A 20,243-nucleotide genomic window follows, 5' to 3' on the forward strand; every position below is an offset into this window, starting at 1 on the left:
CTCTGGAGCCGGTCAGACCGGGCCCGGCGGGGCTCTCACGGGGCTGTGTGTTCCCGTTGGTCCCCGCCGAGGCGGACCTGTTTTCGAGCCGAGGCGGACCCGCTGCCGAGCCGAGGCTGAGCAGCCAGGGGAGCTCGGGCACGCCTGTTCCTGTGGGCGCGGGGAGCGCGGGCGCAGCGGGGCGGGAGTTTCAAACGCTGCGTGAGGGGAGCCCGCGCGTCCGGAGTGTGTTCATCCAGCGGGAAAAATCCTAAGCACATGAGGAGCAATCTGCAAATGCTGGAGCATGCCGCTGCTGTCCTCCCGGTGCGCAGGTTTATTGGCAAAGCTGTGCTGGGGTTACGCAGAGAGAGGGGGAAAGTTGTTAAAAACATCTGGGCCTTCGTGTTTTCTCCGCCGTGTTTTTCCTCCTTTTTAAAGTCCTCTGGGTGAGACATAAAATATACGCTTAGCCGTCTTTGCAAGTTACCTTGGTAATGTGTGAACGTATCTCTGTATAAACTGAATTTCTGCGTTAAATGCTTTCTGTAGTTACTTTTAAGTAACTGGCGTTTCTGGCAGTGTAAAACTTAGTAGAGCAGAATGTAGTCTTAAAGCACTATATAAGACATAAAAGCTTTATGGGTTTAGTATATTCCGGCCTAAAGAAGGTTTTGTAGGGGGGTGTTTATGTTTACTGTTGATTATCTTCAGTGATTTCTAAGTATACGAAAAGAAATCAAGTTCAGTCTTGGTTCTTTGGAAGTTGCCGTCTCTCTAGGGCTGGAGGCTTGTGATAAATGAAGCTGTTTAATCCTAGTACACAGATCATTTGTCATAAGAGTGGTTGAGCTATTTGTACACTGAATTCAAATTTAAATGTTTTATGAAGTACACTCAAAAAAAAGCAAAGACTGGTAGGCCTTGCAGGCTTTCATAACTCACTCTTAGATATATATTCAATGGGACATGAAAAACTTATGTCCTCAAATAGCTGTACGTTATCAAAATGAAAAAGTTGGCCTTTTTGATTTTAGTTTTCAAATTTTATACTTTTTTATTATTTGCAATCTAACCAAATGTAGGGTGTTTGTAGTGTATTTGTCTTTCCCATTAGTTAATAGCCATGTGACACTCCATAACAATATTTAGAAACTGACTTAACACAGTTTTTTTTAAGAAATTTTGTTGATGCAGACTAGCAGAAACCAAATGATAACACCAAGAGGACATCTCCCACTGAAGCTGAATTATTGTGCTTGTCTTTTGGGAAGGTTTGGATACTACCCCTGTGCATTAGAGAAACTGATAATCCTGGACTTCAAGAAATTGTACTGTTTAGTTGTATGCTTAATTTGTATTTTTAACTAATGTGCTTGACATAGAACAACAAAAGCAATACTCTGTATGCATACAACTAAAATGAGGTTGAGGGATTGTAATAGTTAAAGAAATGGATTAGAGATCTAAATTCTGTGCCTGCCTTAAGTAACAAGTTGTTCAGAAAGGTAAAAATGTTCGAATGAATGTGACTATCCCTGGCTCAGAAGGAGGTGCCCCATCTTGAGCCACGTGTGTACATCGGGCAGAGCTATTCCCCAGGCATCCAGGGCCAGAATAAAGTAATGCCTTCGTCTCAGTAGTACATTGGAGTTCCTTTCCCAAATTTCAGTGTCAATCACTGCTGATTCCCTGCTTAGAGTGTTTTCCACCAGCACCGGATTAAAGCAGTAGAGAGTATGCCAGCTGGATGTTAAGAATGTCTGCAACCTGTGAGCAACCACTGGAGCAACACCATCATTTTTTTGCCTGAACTCCAGCTTGAATTTCCCAAGCCAGAATTTCTGTGTTTGACCCTTCTTGTATCACCTTGGAATGCAAGGAAAGTTTAAATTCTGTTGTCTTTGTAAACATTCCTCAAATAGCTTTAAGCTACTTCTATTTGAACAGAAAATTTTAATATGAATCCTACCTCAAATCAGGAAGTAATTGCCTTAAGAATCCTGTGGGGTTTTTTTGAATAAAACTTGGATTGTGTTTATGTATGACTTATGTTAGATTTGGAAATTAATATTTTTTCACTGGGTTTTTTTTTCCTCAACTGCATTTGTTTTTGTTTAGTTTATTAGTAATGCAACTGTTCAGTCCAAAGAAAGTATTTGGTAATAAGCCAGAGTGAACTGAAATCACTACACTTAAAAGACTTGGTTGCAAGTACTCTTAGCTCTTAAAAGTAGAACTGATAATGGCAAATATATTTATCTTCTGAACCTCTCAGTCATAATACTTTATGTCATATTCTGAAACTATTTTATTTTGTTTGGTCTTCACAGTTAAAATCTACCTTCTGACAACAGGGAAGCTAAAACAATGGGAGTGACTCATCTATGGCAAATTCTTGAGCCTGTGAGACAACCTGTCAACCTCAGTAGTCTCAGAGGGAAAACACTTGCTGTTGATTTAAGTTTGTGGGTTTGTGAAGCACAGACCGTTAAAAAAATGGTTGGAGTAGTTACCAAACCACATCTCAGGTATGGTATCCATATGTATTATTCGAGCCGAAAGTCTTGGAGCTGTATAATTTAAATATGTTACTTATTCAATAGACCTCTAAGAGTAGCTCTGAAATTCTATATGAGGGGTGTTTTGATACAATTATCACTATGCTACATATATAAAGGGTTTGAAGTTAATTCTAAGTAGACCCCCAAGTTGAATTATGTTTAAATCATTCTTCAAGCATTTGAACAAACTTGAAGAATATGTATTTATTTTTTATTTAAGTGACTTACCTAAGGAATGAGCATGTCTAAGCATCTATAATTTCAAAGCACTGTTTTCTGCAAACAGTGCTGACGAAAATATATACACAAATTCTCATCAATGCTTGTTATTGGTTATCAGTACAGAATACTGAGTTACTAAATGGTGTTATACACTCCTGTGACTTCTGTTAAATTCAGCATTATATGAAATACTAGCATACTACAAAATCTCACCATTTCCTGAGAATAATGTCTTAAAATGTTTTATACTCATAAACCCAAATGGATAATTAACTATAAAACATGGCAGCATGACCAGAGTCATTACATCAGTCTGGAAGGATGTCCTGTGTGCAGTGGAATAGAAGCATCAGTCCAGATCTCCAAAGCAAGACAAAGGGTTGAACAGATTTCTACCAAAAAAATGTTTTCAGACAGCTGAAAATTAAAATTTTTTTGAGAATTTGTATTTTCAAGTAACTTATTGTATGGATTGAATTTTTACATCATTCGTGAAAATAGAACTAACCTCAAAAGATCATCTTACTGTTTTTTGCCAGTAGTAACTGTACAAAATTAAATCTAGTGTAATGGTCTCTCCATGTCAGTCAAAGAGATATAAGTGTTTGATCTACTCCTTTTGAAAGATTCATGTTGGAACCACTGGTAAAAGCATATGCTGTTTGATATGACTGCTGTTAATTTTACTGATGTAGTCCAAATATTTGTAATATTCCACCCCTCAGTGGTGTTGGTTTGCATAAGAAATGAATTGGCATGTAAGTCTGTCCAATACCACAGCATTCAGTTACTTTGGGTGTACCTGTATTGATGGATTTGGGGTTAATATTTGATATAAATGAATCAATGTAAATCTGTGTTTGGAGGCAGATTTTGGATCTTGAATGTATTTATATTAAGCCCTTTAAGTTTGTTTACATCTTTACAACCAAAAAAGATCTTTCCTGTCCTTATACGGTATTTTCTTGGGAATTTTGTAAAGCTGATACAATTTCACAGTATGACAATTTCAGCCAAAGACAGGAATATAGATCAGAGGTTTGTTTAGCTTGGAGGCGAGAGAATCATTAGAGGTAAAGACAATGCTAGGATTTTTCCAGTGGTGAGATCAGGAAAATAAAAGGGAAAAAAGGAAAATGTCTGAAGAAATCAGTCTTCACAAATACTTCAGCTTATAGAACACTTTGCTTTATTGCAGAAACCTATTTTTTCGGTTCTCTTGCTTTACATCAATGGGAATTAAGCTAGTGTTTGTCATGGAAGGAGAGGCCCCCAGGTTGAAAGCAGACACCATGAGCAAGAGGAATGAGATGCGCTATGGGCCTTCGAAGAAATCTGGAGCCGTGAGAACAGGGAGATCTTTATTTAAAGCCATGTTAAAAGAGGTGAGTTACTGAGTGTTGAAGTATTTTTGATGTGATAGAAAGAAATCCTAACCAAATTAAGTACAGGAACTTGAAATAATTGCTAGCTTTTGCTACAAGCCACCCCCAAAGGCCAGGTAACTAAGGTTCTTGTTAATAGATTCCTTTGGGGTGGATTTAGGGTGGAATGACACTGAATGACTGGTGTATACATCTTTTACACCTGAGCCAGTTGTGTAAAGGAGGAAATTGGCAAGATAAAAAGCATTATTCACCTCACAGGATCTATTTATTGTTGGCTTCACCCAGCTCAAAAACTAGCTTGCTGGTAAACAAAGACTGGTTGGTTGTGGTCATCCATGGTGGGTGTGCACCCCATGTCATACTGGATCAGAGGTTTCACCAACACACACCCAAAAATTCTCCTCCTCTTTGGCTAGGGGCACAAAGCTGGCCTTAGCAAAGCACCTGCTGCTTTTTCAAATGGCCAATTGTTTCAGTCATTAACCCCTAACATTTCAGTCTCTCTCAGCTTTATGCACAACAGAGGTAAGCAGTGTTTTGAGGTTTGAAGGAATGTGCACTTTTGAAGTCAGGCCTTACAGCGTCTGTTACAGAAGAGAAACAGTGTCAGAATAATTCTCTCATTGATATGTTCCTGGGCATGTTGTGCTGTTACAACTGTAATTGTGTACTTATTGCAAAATTTAACTTTGCTGGACTTTTATAGTGTTAGTATCCATACTTCTTTGTATCCTTTCACCACCATTAACCACTTTTGTCTACTCAGAATTTTATGAAGTAGAATTTATGGACACTCAGGGCTTCACCAGCCTGTACATAACAATTCATATATTATTTTTAAATTCCAAAATAAAATATTTTCTCTGAAATTTGTAAGTGTATATTGGTGTGTCTTGTACAGTGGTCCAGACTTAATAGGATGACAGCATTGTATTTTTCTGCTTGATATTCTTGGGGAGTTTAGCATTGTCTGTTAGTAAGATGTCTGTTCTGGCTCAGCATTACTGCTTGAGTAAACAGCATTGCTTCACAAAGATAAATACTCCTTTGATACTACTCTTCTGAAAACATCCTAAATATCTATTTAAAGTGTAAAAATTTTTGGGAAGGGGTGGCCATTAATCATGCTGTGTTCACCTGCAATTAATACTTAGCTCTTTGTGGATATTTACTTACAGGAAATTATTTTTTGCTAACATAGTGCTTTCACTGATGTAGTGTTATATAGGCCGTAGCGGTTTTTATATGCACTTGTGTCTGAGAAAATGCATGCTGATAAGTGAATTTAATAGCTCTGCATTCAACCTCTTTCCTTTTATGTTGTTCTGTTAGTGTCTTGAACTGCTGGAGTGTTTAGGTGTCCCTTGGGTTCAAGCAGCTGGAGAAGCAGAGGCAATGTGTGCCTACCTAAATGCAAAAGGACTTGTTGATGGCTGCATTACCAATGATGGAGATGTTTTCTTGTATGGAGCTCAAACAGTTTATAGGAACTTTGCCATGAATGCTAAGGTGATGTACCTCACCCTGTTCCCACCCTTTCTATGGACTCTACAGAAATGTGAATAGAAGGAAGGGACTTGAGGAAATAATTATATGTTATTAGACTTAACTTGTAGTAGTTGGGTTTGTTAAAAATAGTACATTTAAGACAGGAACATTTTATTTGATTCACTGGTAATTCTTGTATTAGCTGTGAGAGGAAAACTACTGAGAACAGGGTAGTATTGCCTGTGTTTGTGGCACCCTGTGGTGTCTCATATAAAGCTAAATAGCAAATTTTTTCCCTATTTCCTTCTTTATAGTGGAGGAACTGAGTGAAGTAATTGCTTCCTATGAGTTTTACGCTTAGGTCATATGAGAATGTTCATCCTCCTGGGTCTTATAAGTGATCACATACTTGCATCTTACAGTTTCATTTTATTATGAATATACTTGCAAGTAATGCTGTTTGTCACAAATGAATATGAATAGGGTAGATTGTACATTTTTATCATAATCAATTTTTGTGATCATTCAAAAAACCAAATAATTTATGGCCTTAAACTGAAGTGTTCATTTGGTAAGAATACAATATTCCAGAACTGGTGAAAGGCTACCCCAAATTTCTGTAATTTATAATGTTCATCTGAAAGACTTTTTGAGAAAATACTTCAGAGATATGAGAAAATCAGTAGAACAAAAGAAGTGCACTACAAATAATTAACTCTTTAAAAAAATAATTAGGGTTGATGGAAGGTTATTTGCTTTGATGACACCATGTTTGGGTTCTTCCTTGACCTGGTTCTTTCATTCAGCTTCCTCATCGTTTATCACCAACAATGAAGGCAAGCTCAATCTTTCAGGTGTATTTAGTTACTTAGATAGGTCAGCATAAAAAATCATTTGTGAGTGTGTGTCTGTCAGGGGTATTTGTTCTGGCGAAATGGATCACTTTGATTTGTTGCCTTGTGGGGGGATTTTTTTGTTGTGATTGAGGAAGAAGGCAGTAGCCTATGTTTTAATTCATGTTAATCTTGATTCCATTTTGTATTTGAATCTCTTTATCTTTCAAATATTCCTTTAGTTTATGACTAATATGTTAGGTAACATTTTAATTCTTTTTCTGTTATTTTACTTAAGTAGTACATTGAATTGTTTACATGCATTTTAAAAACTTCACTTCCTGAAATGACTTGCACAGCCACTAGGATTTGATAATGTTAGTTTTGCCACACTTTTTTCACAGGTAGTAAACAATAAAACCACCTAGAATCTTAGAATATACTGAGTTGGAAGGGACACATCAGGATCATTGAGTCCGACTCTTGGCCCTGCATAGGACACCTCAAGGGTTGTACCATGTGCCTGAGAGCCTTGTCCAAGCACTTTTTGAGCTCTGTCAGGTGTATCTTGGTGCTATGACCACTTTCCTGGGGAGCCTCTTCCAGTGCCCAACCATCTTTTGGGTGAAAAACTTTTTCCTGATACTCAACCCAAACCTCCCCTGGCACAGCTTCATGCTGCTTCTTTGAGTCCTGTCACTGGTCTCCAGTCTCCTCTGGGCTGAACAGAGCAAGTGACATCAGCCAATCCTCATATGGCTTCCCCTCAAGGCCCTTCACCATCTTTTTTTGCCTCCTTTGGATGCTCTCTAATGGCTTAATGTATTTTTAATATCGTGGCACCCAAAACTGCCCCAGCACTGGAGGTGAGGCTGCCCCAGCCCAGAGCAGAGCAGGACAATCCCCTCCCTGGCCTGGCTGGTGATGCTGGGCCTGATGCCCCTAGGGCTGGGTTGATCCTCCTGGCTGCCAGGGCACTGCTGGCTCCTGTTCAACTTGCCATCGGCCCCAAGGACCCCCAGGTCCCTTTCTGTGGGGCTGCTCTCCAGCGTCTCATTCCCCAGTCTGTGCACACAGCCATGGTTACCCCGTGCCAGGTGCAGAATCCAGCACTTCCCCTTGTTAAATTGCAGTTTATTTTTTTTCCATTAGACTCCATCTTATGGGGTAGATGCCTTTCCTGCAGGTGTGGGTGAATAGGGGTGAGTAAGCAATCCCAACTCAAGTGACTCAGGGCAGTTCCTTCCCTGTAACAGATGGAACAGAAATAATATGCAATAAATTTCTCTTACAGGATCCACATCTTGACAGTTACACAATGTCCTCTATTAAAGAGAAACTCGGTTGTGACAGAGAGTCTTTGATTGGGCTAGCAGTTCTTCTGGGCTGTGATTATCTTCCAAAGGTAAGAAATATAATTATTTTATATTCAGAATGGTTCATGATCATCAGTCTTTCTAAGACTGTTTTGTGTTGTTCCAAACCTTTTCTATAATGGAGGTGAAGGCAAAAGTTTAGATGCTGTTTACATTGAGCCAAGGTGTGAGAACTCCATTGTTCATGAGGATGCTTTGTAACAAGTCATGTACCAGTGCATCCCTGGCAGATGATCTGTGGAAAGTGAGTAAAAATGGCTTTGTGCTCTTTGGAAGACTTAGTAGTGAGGGTTTTGAGCTGTAGTTATTAGTAAAGGCAGTTCTGGATGTAGTTTGGATGTATTCCTGTTCCACTGTTTATATAATTTACGAAGAATTAGAAGTGATTACCTAATTATTGAGAGGAATCTCACTCATTACTACTTCACTTTTTTCTTTTTTTCTTTACTATAACTCTTGAATTCTTTTTTTGAGACTTTGAACAGAAGCTGTTGTAATGGCTATTTGAGAGGGAAAAGAAATGGGATGAAACTTGTTTTCCATACTGTTCATGATGTAGTGACTTCAGGCAGTGATTGCTCCCATTCAGGCTTGAAGTTGATATCTAGTTTTTCTTAAACAATTGTGTCCCAGTTTGATAAAACTGTCCTTTAAACAACTGATACTGCTGGAAAAAACAAACCTTTAATTATTTTTGGTTTGGGTTGTTTTTTGTTGTTTTTTTTAAGTTTTGCTTCTATTATAGGAATCTTTAAATAGTTTGTTACTATTGTGTAAAGAGAGGGAGTAAAAAAAAACAGTGGATAATCAGTGGTTATTGTACCATTGTGGAATGCCAGGTTCACAATTATGTGATGTCAGATAGGTCCTTTGAGTTCTTGCAGCTCAGCAAAGCAGATGAGGACAGAAACTTGTAAAGAAAGCTGAATTACAGGAGTGCATTGGGAATGGAGATTGGCAGAACAGGTAAATGAGAATACCATGCTATACTTGCATGCACTTGAATTGTTGAAATACATCAAAATAATGCTTTCCTTTCAGAAGCTGAGTATCTGACTTTACTTGAATGTCTGACTATAGTCCAATGAGGACTCGGTTTGAAGTGTAAATTTATTTGAGATGGTTGTATGTATTCAGTTGTGCCATTACAGCTGAATAAATATAGATTTATTTGTAATGATGCTGTAGAAAGTACATTCAGTACAATCTTTATAACTAGGTATATTGAATCTTGGCAAAATAGAGTGAAGATGGAAAGAACTGGAAAGTGATATGTGTGTTTTAAGTCATAGACTGATACAATAGTTTGGGTCAGAAAGGACCTCTGAAGTTCACTTAGTCCAGCCCCCCTGCAGTGAGGGATATCTTCAATTAAACCAGGTCACTCAGAGCCCCATTCCAACCTGACCTCGAATATTTCTAGAATTGGGCATCTACCATCACTCTGGACAACCTGTGCCAGTGTTTCACTACTTCATTGTAATTTCTCTATTCTGAACTTCTTTTAGTTTATTATTGCTTTCTACTTCTTTCTTTGCCTTGTTGTAGCAGAGGTGCTGTTGAGCATAAGAACAGCATGTGTATTACACTGGCATTACAGCTGTAATCTGTCACCTTCTCTGCCCTTAAACTTGGTCAAAAGTATTTTTCTCTATTTATTCTCAACATCTGGAATCACTTTTTGTCATTTTCTACGCAATGTAATAAAGATGTTTTTTGTGAGAATGTGAGTATTTTGTTTGTAATTAAATAATATTTCTTGTTACTCTATAGGGGGTTCCAGGAGTTGGGAAGGAACAAGCTTTAAAGTTAATTGAGACTCTGCGAGGTCAAAACTTACTGCAAAGGTAAAATGGAAATTTACTTAAATGCTTTTTTTATTCAAAGACTTAATAGTATGTACTTCAGCTCCAAGACAATATTTTTAATACTTTAATTTAGGGAGGATATTAGCACATTCCTTACCTTGTGTTTGCTAAAGGAATTGGGTGTTTTGCTAGGCAAGTCTCTTGTTTTAAACATTTAGCTTGTTCCTAGCTCTTAAGCTAGCAGGTATAAGCTGATATATTGGAGTGAAAGTTGTAGGGACTGATGAGACTTGCTGATTTTCAATTGGGTTGTGGATTAGGATTTGAGATACCAAGTGCTTTCTATGTTTGTTATTATAATGTGTGTGTCAATGCTAGAAATCCAACATGATGTACTGTAAAAGAACCCTATTTCATAAGTTGAAAAACTGTTTCTTGGATAAATGCTTGAGAAATATAAAGAGATTATTTTTCAGTGGGTTAAGTGTGAAAGCTAAAAATATTTCTTGATCATTTTAACATTATCCTTTAGGTTTGAGCAGTGGAAGGAACCATTTCAGTATGACAATAATCCACCTTTGGTTGTTAAAAGGGTAACTCACTGTTCAGAGTGCCATCATCCAGGTTAGTGTGAACTGTAACTGAACAGCTGAACTGTATTTTTATTGGGTTATGGGTTTTTTTCTACTAGCATTAAAAACACTTTTCAGCTTCCATCTTCACATTTTCAATATTGTGTATATGTACCCTTATATAAAGACTTAAGGCTTGGGACTAATTTTCTTCAGATGTGAAACTAATTGACAGCAGATGGGATGTTATCACAATGCTGTTGTGGGATCTCAGATATTTGCCTTTTTAACACGATCAGTAAAGACAGCATGTTCTACTATAGTAGTACTGCCCAGCAACTGCTTCTTTAGTTGAATGAATTGGTCCTGCATCAAGAGGACTGAACCTCATCATTGATGAGGTTTTCAGCAGTGTTTTCTCAAAAAGAAATTAATCCCAAGGACCCTGATTTTGGTATCATCTTTGGTCAGTGAACTCATTCAAATCCAGTCCATCATTTGGTGAAGGAAAAGCCTGATTCAAATATATAACTTACAGGTGTTTTCCAGATTATCACACATTACTTCTGTAGTTTTTAGATAATAAGTTTCCAGCTTAAGAACTGAAACTGTTGAGGGAAAGAGTCTTCAGAAAAATGGAAGCCTGCATGTCTTTTTCAATTTTTACTACAGCTCCATTAATGCTAATGCACTCAGATCTGCTTACAGTTGCTATTCACATCACATTCATGCATGTTCTGAGCTTTGTATTTGTAATATTGCCTTTATAGGTTTGGAGATTTTGGGAACTCCTTCTCACTTTGTGTGTCTGTTGCTATAGGATCTTACAGGGAACATGAGCACAATGGATGTAAATTCTGTGAAACAGTCAGATGCTGCAAACCTAATGACTCCAAACACTGCTGCCCTTGTGCATGGCATCAGTGGGAGCAAGTGAAACAAGAAAATGCAGTGGAGGACAGTATCAGAAAGTAGGAATGGCCTGAAAATTTAACTGCTTTTTCCTGCATTCGTATGCAGGGTAAGCATTTAGATTCTCCATTTTTTCCCATTTGTCCTAAGTTCCTAACACATTTGTTTTTACCTGCAGAAAAGCCAAGAGTTGTGAGGGCTTTCCATTCTCTGAGGTAACAAACAAGCCTACTTAATATCAGTTGTTTTAATCAATTAGTTTAAATTTCAGCTTTTTGCCCACTCTTAAACTGTCTCTTTTATGTTTTATCTCAAGGTTATCCAAGAGTTTCTTGTAAACAAGAATAAATTGATCAACATAAAGGAATGCCGAAGGCCAAATTTATTGTCCTTTCAGGTATATAGCAATATATTGAATATTCACCTTATTTTATTTATTACTAAGGAAGGCATCTGTGATAATTGTGGTCTTCATCGATAATTTTACTTGAAATAAGAATTCAAGAATCTTACTACTACATCTTAATATGCATCACTGTTTTGAAAGCCTAAAATTGAAAACTATGGAAAAAATCAGTTGCTCTAAGTAGGCAGATAGAAAATGGAAGAAAGAGAAAGCTCATTTGTCATTGTTTTGTTTTTCATTGTCCAGTATTGCTAGATGGGGTTGAGGGTGTTAATATAGACACATTAGCATTGTTTTCTAGGAAGGCTTTTTACTTGTTTTTTATTGGCAAAATCAGATCTCTTACAATGTTTGATTTTTTGGGTTTGATGACACTGTTGTAAGAATTATGGATATTAGAGCAGACCACAGTTAAACAATGTGGCTTTAATGAAAATCCATGTTCATTGTCTCACATGTGAAATCTGTTACTTTCACAGCTCCTGGTAGAGCTGATGTGAATCTGACGAAGTGTTTAACTGTCTTATCCCTGCTGGTACTATCACACAGCTGTTCCCTTGGCTTGTCACTGACAGCTGATGAATGTGCCCTGGTAGGGATGGCTGTTCCCTCTCTTGGCAGTGAGGTGTTGTTGGGCATTACACTAATCTATAAAAGCATTTTTAATGCTAATATTTTAAGTATTTAAATATTTAGTATTTAAGTATTTAGCCTAGTGTCCCAACTGCATGATTATCTAAGCATGATATCTAATAGGATAAAGTTTTAAAGTCTGGGATATTTTTTATACAAACAGCTATTTGCTTCAGAGAAGATGGACTGGACCAAACATTACGCTTGTAAGAAGCTTTTGGCACTTTTGACACGTTATGATATGATCCAGAGAAAATCTGGATGCATTGACTCAAAACAGCTGCAGGCAATTCGGTAATGTAGCTTGATTTCTTAAACTTAGTATGTTTACTTCTGCTGGCAGATAAAAAAACCACAAGGTTTTTCTGAAAAAAAGAAATACGGTTTTCTTCCATCTTTGTTTCAAGCTTTGTGCTTGTTTTGAATAGAGGTAAAAATTCAGATCAGTGCACCGATTCTACTACTGCTGCACAAAGTAATACATTGAGCAGGTTCATTCTAACTGGCAGTGCTTGTGTTCTCCTACGCTTGCTTTTTGTTCCTTTTCCTTGGATCTGCCTTAGGTCTCTGCTCAGGTTCTTAGCAGACATTTAATTGAATTCTGTGTCTCAAAATAAGAGTTCAGGCTTAGAAATGAGCATCTGCAAATTCAGTCATAGTCTCTGATTGCTTATCAGACCTACCAGCTGTCATTGTGTTATGTGTCAACACTACTTTTCATTCAGGACTGCTACATTTGGGAATGTAAAAATGGCCAAGTGTATTGTTACTAAAAATGGACATGTAGAGAAAGAAACAGCAAGATAAGCATGTAATTACTTTCTCCCAAAATAATTTCCCACCATCCAGATTTCTGTTACTTAGGAATTGACCGAATCAGAATTAGTATTTTCTTATTCTATTAGCTCTCGATATAATTTTTTTTTTTAAATGATCTAATCTTTTGTTAAACTTAAATTCTAGAATCTACAGTGTCTGTTGGGAAACCTGAACTTCACTTTGTGAAGGGAATTGTGATTGATTTTAACTTTATCTGATGGTTTCCCAAATTCTCCCTGCCTACTTAATTCTTTTATTGGAAGAATGTTAGTACTTTTTCCATGCTAGTCAAAGTTTTTACACATTAATTTTGGGGCAGAGGAAGACAGTCAATAGCAGTGTGATAGTATCACTTCTGGGTTGGTGTGTCATAATCTTGAATTAGTACTTCCAGAAATGCTGATCTATTCAGTGTTATCTTTCAAAATATTGGGGAGACTAGTTGGAGAATGCTTTTTAAACAGATTGGCAAGATAAATTACCAGCATTTACCTTGATGAATGAATTCATTGACATTCTCTGTTTATAACACTTTTTAGCATTTCAAGAGTTCAAAAGACAGATGGTGTGTGCTGTTGAAGATTTCTTTTGTTAACAAGTGTTTAAAAATGCAGTAATGATTCAGCAGGATCAGCACGATCCTACTCTTCAGGCATAGGAAACTACTAAACTGGGATGTAAATGGTCTTTTTAGAAAAATCTCATAGTGATTGACTGTCCCTGTTCAGTTAAAGTTCTCTCTCTTCATACTCTCACACAGAAGATTCAAATGACCCTGTCTGGTCATTTAGAAAATTACTGTCCAGGGCAACAGTCTTTTCTGGCATTAGTATCTTAAAATCCTAGAATCATTTAGTTTTGAGAAGTCCAGCCATTAACCTGACACTCAAGTCCATGTTCCTGAGTTCCACATCACCACATCTTTTAAATTAAACATTTTCAGGGATGGTGGGTCAACCACTTCCCTGGGCAGTTTGTTCCAATGCTTGACAACCCTTTCCATGAAGAAATTTTTTCTAATATCCAATATAGTCCTCCCCTGGTACAGCTTAAGGCCATTTCCTTTCCTTTCTTATCACTTGTTACATGGGAGAAGAAACCGACCCCCACCTAGCTGCAACCTCCTTTCAGGCAGTTGCAGAGAGCCATGAGGTCCTCCCTGGACTAAACACCCTTGGCTTCCTCAGCTGCTCCTTTCACACTTGTGCTCCAGATCCTTCATCAGCTCCACAGCCCTCCTCTGGACATGCTCCAGCACATCCAGTCCCACCCCTTGTGGCGAGAAACAGAAACAGACACAGCATTTGAGGTGTGGCCTCACCAGTGCTGAGTGCAGGTGGATGATCACTGCCCTGGTCCTGCTGGCCTCTCCATTGCTGATATAGGCCAGGATGCCACTGGCCCTCTTGACCACCTGGCCACACTGTGGCTCATGTTCAGCTGCTGTTGACCAGCACCCCCACCTCCTTTTGCTCTTGGCCACTTTGCAGCCACTCTTGCCCAGCCTGTAGCACTGCAGGGGTTGTTGTGACCCAAGGGCAGGACCCTGCACTTGGCCTTGTTGACCCTCACACAACTGGCCTCAGCATCAGTCCAGCCTGTCCAGATCCCTCTGCAGAGCCTTCCTGCCCTCCAGCAGGTCAGCACTCCTGCCCAACTTGGTGTCATCTGTGAACTGAATGAGAGTGCACCTGGTCCCCTCATCCAGGTCATTGATAAAGACATTAAACAGGACTGGCCCCAGTAGTGAGCCCTGGGGAGCCCCATCAGTGACTGGCCTCCAGCTGGATGTAACTCCACTTACCACCCCTCTCTTGACCATCCAAACCATTTTTAACCCAGTGCACCTATCCCAGCCAGTTTCCCCAGGAGAAAGCTGTGGGAAATGGCATCAAAGGTTTTACTAGTCTGGGCAGACAATATCTACAGCCTTTCCCTCACCCTGTGGAAGGAGATAAGGTTGGCCAAGCAGGACCTGCCTTTCAGGAAGGTCAGCTGAAGATACCAAATTGATGTTTGTAGGAGACTGCGTTCTGTCTGTTACAGAAGAGCTTTTTTGATTTGTGTAAATGCTCTTCTGAGTGTCAAATAAAATTTTTTCAGTGCTCAAATCTGTACTCCAAATTTTACTGTATACAGAGTAGTGTATTTTTTTAAAAGATGTAGTAATTTCAATTTTACAAGAAGATTTTCTGAATCATTCCAAATTAGACTATTGAAATATTTTTAGATTTTAAGTCTAGATTTAAGTCATTTAATGGCCTTTCTCTTCTTACAGGATTGTTAAGACACGTGTTAAAAATGGAATTCCTTGTTTTGAAATTGAATGGCAAAAACCAGGTGGGTCTGGTTTCTATGTACGTTATGGAACAAAACATTTCATAGAAAAAGATAAAATCAAGCTTTAAAGAGGACAAGAGTTTGGCAACACTCTGAGGCAATGGAATGTGGGTGAGATTGGAAATAGTGTATCAAGTTTCACACACCCTGAAAGGAAAAACAATGCTTTAAAGAAAAAAAAATACCTAGAAAGCAAGGGACTCCTTCTTCAGCTACTTTTTCTGGTACATGTAAATAAGACCTGAACTGTGTATTTCATACCTTTTTTCACTATGTACCAGAAGCTATCACTGTTTACTAGCTAGAAAATTTTCTGTCCTGCCAAACTCCTCCCTGTAGTCTCTCTGTGCCAGGAGACTGGCAGGAAGAAAAGGACTTATAGATAAATCTCAAATATTATGCTATTGACTTTTTATGTACATTCTTTGTACTCAAATCTTTGCTCTTTGGTTTTTCATTCCCTACTTTGACATCTGTATATTTGTATCTAAAGTACATTCATTATTTTTTCAGAACATTATGTTGATCCAGAAGATGAGCCTGTGGAGTTGTTTGTAGTCACAGTAGAAGAAGAGTCTTTGTTTCAGGCTGCTTATCCTGATGTTGTTTCCCTCTATCAAGTGGAAAAGTCAGAATTTCTTCAGAAGAAACAGAAAAGTAAGTACAGAAACTTATTTCTTATGAATTTATGTGTCTTGCCAGAATGCAAAAAAAACACTTCTCCCATCTTGAGCGATATCATGCCAAAACAAGATGAGGTCATGATGCCTCGCAGGGACTGTGCTTTAATCTTACTATTCTATACTTTTGCACTAAGAAGTATGAACTGTGATTTATATGCTATTCAAAGTGCACTTTTTATTTTTCTTTTCAGAAAAGAAAGACAGACCAGAAGAAAAGGAATTACCAAATGCTTATGATGAAGTTACCAATCTTCTGTCTCAAATTAATTTAAAGCCTAAATACAGAATTCTTCCTGTGCAACACTCCATGTCAGATACAAAAGCTCCCCCAGAAGATCAGACACAGCAGAGAAGTGTTGGATCAAAAGATGTAGTATTATGTTCAGCTTCCTGCATAACAACAGTTCACGTGTCAGCATCAGCAGCTGCTCTTGCTGACTTATCCGTGCCTTCACAATGCACTGAGTATTCAGGGATATCATCCTCTTCCTCTGTAACAGCAGGTCTGCAACTGAGCACTACTGATGGGAAAGGAACCTCCTTCAGCACTTCACCAGCCTATGGAGGTGATGATGGTGATCCAAGAGCTCACTTAAGCACATGCATAAAACACTCACATCACCTAAGTCACGAAACAGTAAGAAGTAGCTCAGAATGTTCTGACGTTACACAGTCTGATCTGCATTCTGATAGTGAAGATGACTTGTTCTCAAATGATGCTATGCGACAACTTCAGGAGTGGTCTTTAAGTGAGCGAATACTTAAGAAGGCTCCCATTCCATCACAGCCTTTGTCTGAAGATGTAGTGCAACTGGAATCTTTGAATTGTTTTAAACAAACAAAAGAAACATTGAATCCTGATAGAAATCACGTTTCTTCCTCATGTCAATTAAATAACCTAGTGCAGGAAAGTAAAAAAGTTCTGTCAGAAAACTCTGCAAGTGAATCCAGCATACCTGTCTATCAAGATGCGCTCAAAAAAACCAACATCCTGGCTGAAATGGTGCAAAAAAAACCTTATATAAGTGGTCCAGCATCACTAGCCTTCAGTGGGCAAACAACAGAGACACTTCATCCTGGGTGTGAAATGCTTCCAGCATCTCAAAAGCCAGCAGGTGCAACTGGCTGTCACATTAAAGAAGCTTGTACTGAAACTACTTGGAAAGCTTCTTTTAAAAAGAGTGTCTGTCAGAACAGATGTTCTTCTAGTGAAGACAGTGATGATGGGCACATGGATAAAATCCAGGTTTATGAGCAGCAGAAAAGGCAACTGAACCCTGGCCAGTTTAAAAAATGTTTTACAAAGAAAAGGAGTAGTGTTACTAGCAAAAGGACAAACAGTGACTCAGCCCTTACAATTAAAGGGAACAAGAAAACCACCAATTTAAAGAAAGCTGTTAATAGTGTCTCAATGCCAGTATCTCTGAAACCATCCTCTGTAGAGGAAGTTAATTGTTCCCAAAGTCCAGAGCAACCAATTGAAAGATTGGGTTCTGACCCCACACAGCAAGACAAAAGTGCTGTTCTGACTTATGCTTGGGCAGACAGTCCCCTTCCCCTGTCTGAAAGACTGAAAGGAAGAATCAAAATCAATTAGGTTCTCCATAGATTGTAATGACAATTAAGACAGTTCTTGAGGAGTTCTTTCTCAAAGTTTCTGCAGTATTCTCTATCAATCTTATGTGGACACAGTTTTGATGAATAGGAATTGTCACTGGAGCTGAAGCTTGAAACTAAAATTTTAACAAAAGTACCAAACAGTGCATTGTAGGCAAGTACCAGTAATTCTGAGTGTGTTTACATTCTGAACCTGATACATAAGCATCAGGATACAGCATGCAAGGTTGAGGGAGATTCATTTAAGAAAAAGTGTTTTTTTCCCGACCAATTGTGCGGATTTTATTAATATTTTTATTAGTCTTGCTTATAAAAATACTTAGTAGAATAGTGCCTGCAGTGCTGTTGGATACTCTTAGTAAGACAAAGTGATGTAGCATTTGTAAACTGAAGTTCTCCATTTGGCTCCACTAACTTAATTTTACAAGTTTTGAAATGGGTTTTGAAATCCTGTGTTTGTGGTTGTGTTGATCATCTCTGAAGGATCAGATAAAGACACACAGCAGGATGTACCTACCAGGGTAGCTAAATTTTTATCTGCCATGCCCCATAATAAGCCATTCTTTGGGGGTGTGCCTCTTCCAAAGAGTGGAATAAGCCATGTAAGATACTCTGGTGTTGTGGCTGTCATATCTAATATTTAAGGAAATTTGATGACTGTTTCAATTAAGTTTAAATTTAATTAGGGCATTTTTTCTTAAAGAAGGTTGAAATCCCATCTAACAATCACTTCAATTTATAATAGCATGAAAATTAAGTTACAGAAAACCCAATTACCATATTACAAGTTCTTTGAATAATATCATGTTTGGGTTTTATTTTTAAAGGGGAAACTTGAATATAATTATAGTTTTGAAGGTGCTCTTCCTACGTCTTTATTATGGAAGCAATCTCTGTCCATACACCAAAAAAAGTTGTCTTCAACAGCTGCCTGTTGAAGGAATGCCTCCTTGTCTGTATTTATGTGTTTGAAACTTTTTCTGTATACCAACCAGAAAGAAGACAACTCTTGCCAAGATATATTGTTAACAAGAGAAATTTAGAATATCTGTGCCTTAGTGAAAATGTCAGTTCTTTATAATGGTCAAGGACCAAGTTTGGAAGCTGAATCCCAGATATGTTTAAAGAAGACATAGGTAGCCTGTAGCTAATATACTCTGTAATTAGGCAAAATAGTAGTTTCTTAGTTTATCCTGTCGGAAGACAGAAAAATTTTATTTATAATTCATTTTCCAAATGAGAAATGTATTCTGGAAATGAGAAAAAAAAACCAAAAATATTTAAGTCTTAGTTTTGAAGATGGTTTTTGTCTTCTGGAGACTCATGCACCCAGCTGATCTGAGAAGGTAGCTGGAAGAATAGAATTGTGAAGTAGTTCCAAGCTCCGTACTGCAGGCAGGGAACAGTTTCTTATGCAGTGGTCAGTAATGGAGAGATCTGAGGTTTTGGTGGTTTTTTTATGGAAAAACATTGGTTTTGGTTATGTATGATTTTTTTTCCCTTGCTGATGATTTTGAATACTGAAAGTTGAAATCTAGTGGTTAAATTTTCATTAATAAAAATGCCAACATAGTGTGAACAAGCTCATTTTTGTTCCCTCCCAGGGTATGGGAATGTGCTCTTTTGTTGGGGGGATAGCTCAATTTCACCCACAATGTGCATTTCTGATTTAGAGCTTTCTTTGGCATCAGAGGACCAGCGTGGATTTTGGAGGAAATTTTCTTTGTTTTCGAAATCTGCTGGAGATGACTGCTTTAATGGTTAAAAAGGTGAAAATACTGTCAGAATTTGGTGAATGATGGAAGTTGGAAATGAGATATAAGGCATTAAGAACTGCAGAGGAAAAAATATTATGTTGCTGATTTTTCCTGCTAATTAATCAGGTTTTACAAGTACAGTTCAAGCATGAAAAACTGAAAATTTTCTATTTTTTCATATGTAATGCATCCAAATTTTGTGCCAATTTTCTGCCACTACTTTAGAAGCAACAATAGATTTGGAAAAAAACCAACTATGTAGAATGCTTCCTCTATTTAGGCTGTAGCTGCTCATTGCAGTAAATAAAAACATTTATCATTTGGGATGACTGTTGCTTGAATTAAACTTGTGATTCATTACAGAAGGGTAATTACAGTTTTTTAATTGTTTTGGTTTCTCATCTTTATGTAATTTACTCAGTCTACAGATTAGGGATGATTTTTCTTGGGAGCTTTTTACTGTGCTGGCTGCTTTGCAACTTCTCACACTTGTGAGAATGATCTTTAAGTAAATTGAGGGGGTGTAATGTAACTTTCTTCTGCAGGGAATGTTTCTCCAGGATTATGTTAAACTGCCTGTAAAAATAAATCAGTTGATGCATCAACTTCATGAGCCTGAATAGATTTTCATTTATCATGTCCTGATCTGTCTGAATAGGCTCTACCAGCGTGCTTCAAAATAATAAAAAATTAATAAAAATTAAAAATAATAAATAATAACAATACTAATTAATATATAAAAATAGTATAAATAATAATAATACATAAATAATAAAAATGTACCTACTGTGGAGGTGAGGCAGGTAAGGGGCTCATTGTTCTTAAGGTTCTTTTCTGAAAGGTTTT

General features: G+C 37.8%; 1 protein-coding gene across 1 annotated transcript; it reads left to right on the forward strand.

The window, feature by feature from the left end:
• The first annotated feature begins 34 nt into the window (after positions 1 to 34).
• Positions 35 to 19,945, forward strand: GEN1 (GEN1 structure-specific endonuclease). Its single transcript, XM_005521844.3, has 14 exons — positions 35 to 306; positions 2,313 to 2,510; positions 3,964 to 4,150; positions 5,486 to 5,662; positions 7,769 to 7,879; positions 9,624 to 9,697; positions 10,191 to 10,282; positions 11,051 to 11,201; positions 11,321 to 11,357; positions 11,459 to 11,539; positions 12,345 to 12,475; positions 15,279 to 15,340; positions 15,854 to 15,997; positions 16,215 to 19,945. The coding sequence occupies exons 2-14, from the start codon at positions 2,350 to 2,352 to the stop codon at positions 17,618 to 17,620; spliced, it is 2,814 nt and encodes a 937-aa protein (XP_005521901.2). The 5' UTR covers positions 35 to 306; positions 2,313 to 2,349; the 3' UTR covers positions 17,621 to 19,945.
• The last annotated feature ends 298 nt before the right edge of the window (positions 19,946 to 20,243 follow it).

This window comes from Pseudopodoces humilis, chromosome 3 (genome assembly GCF_049639895.1).
Source record: "Pseudopodoces humilis isolate 2021_Gansu_Grassland_sample_001 chromosome 3, ASM4963989v1, whole genome shotgun sequence".
In the NCBI taxonomy this organism is placed as follows: Eukaryota; Metazoa; Chordata; class Aves; order Passeriformes; family Paridae; genus Pseudopodoces; species Pseudopodoces humilis.

Coding starts and splice junctions, on each gene's coding strand:
- GEN1 (XM_005521844.3), top strand. CDS start 2,350: ATGGGAGTGACTCATCTATGGCAAATTCTTGAGCCTGTGAGACAACCT. Junction 5,663..7,768: donor ACTTTGCCATGAATGCTAAG/GTGATGTACCTC, acceptor TTTCTCTTACAG/GATCCACATCTTGACAGTTA. Junction 11,358..11,458: donor AGGGCTTTCCATTCTCTGAG/GTAACAAACAAG, acceptor TTTTATCTCAAG/GTTATCCAAGAGTTTCTTGT.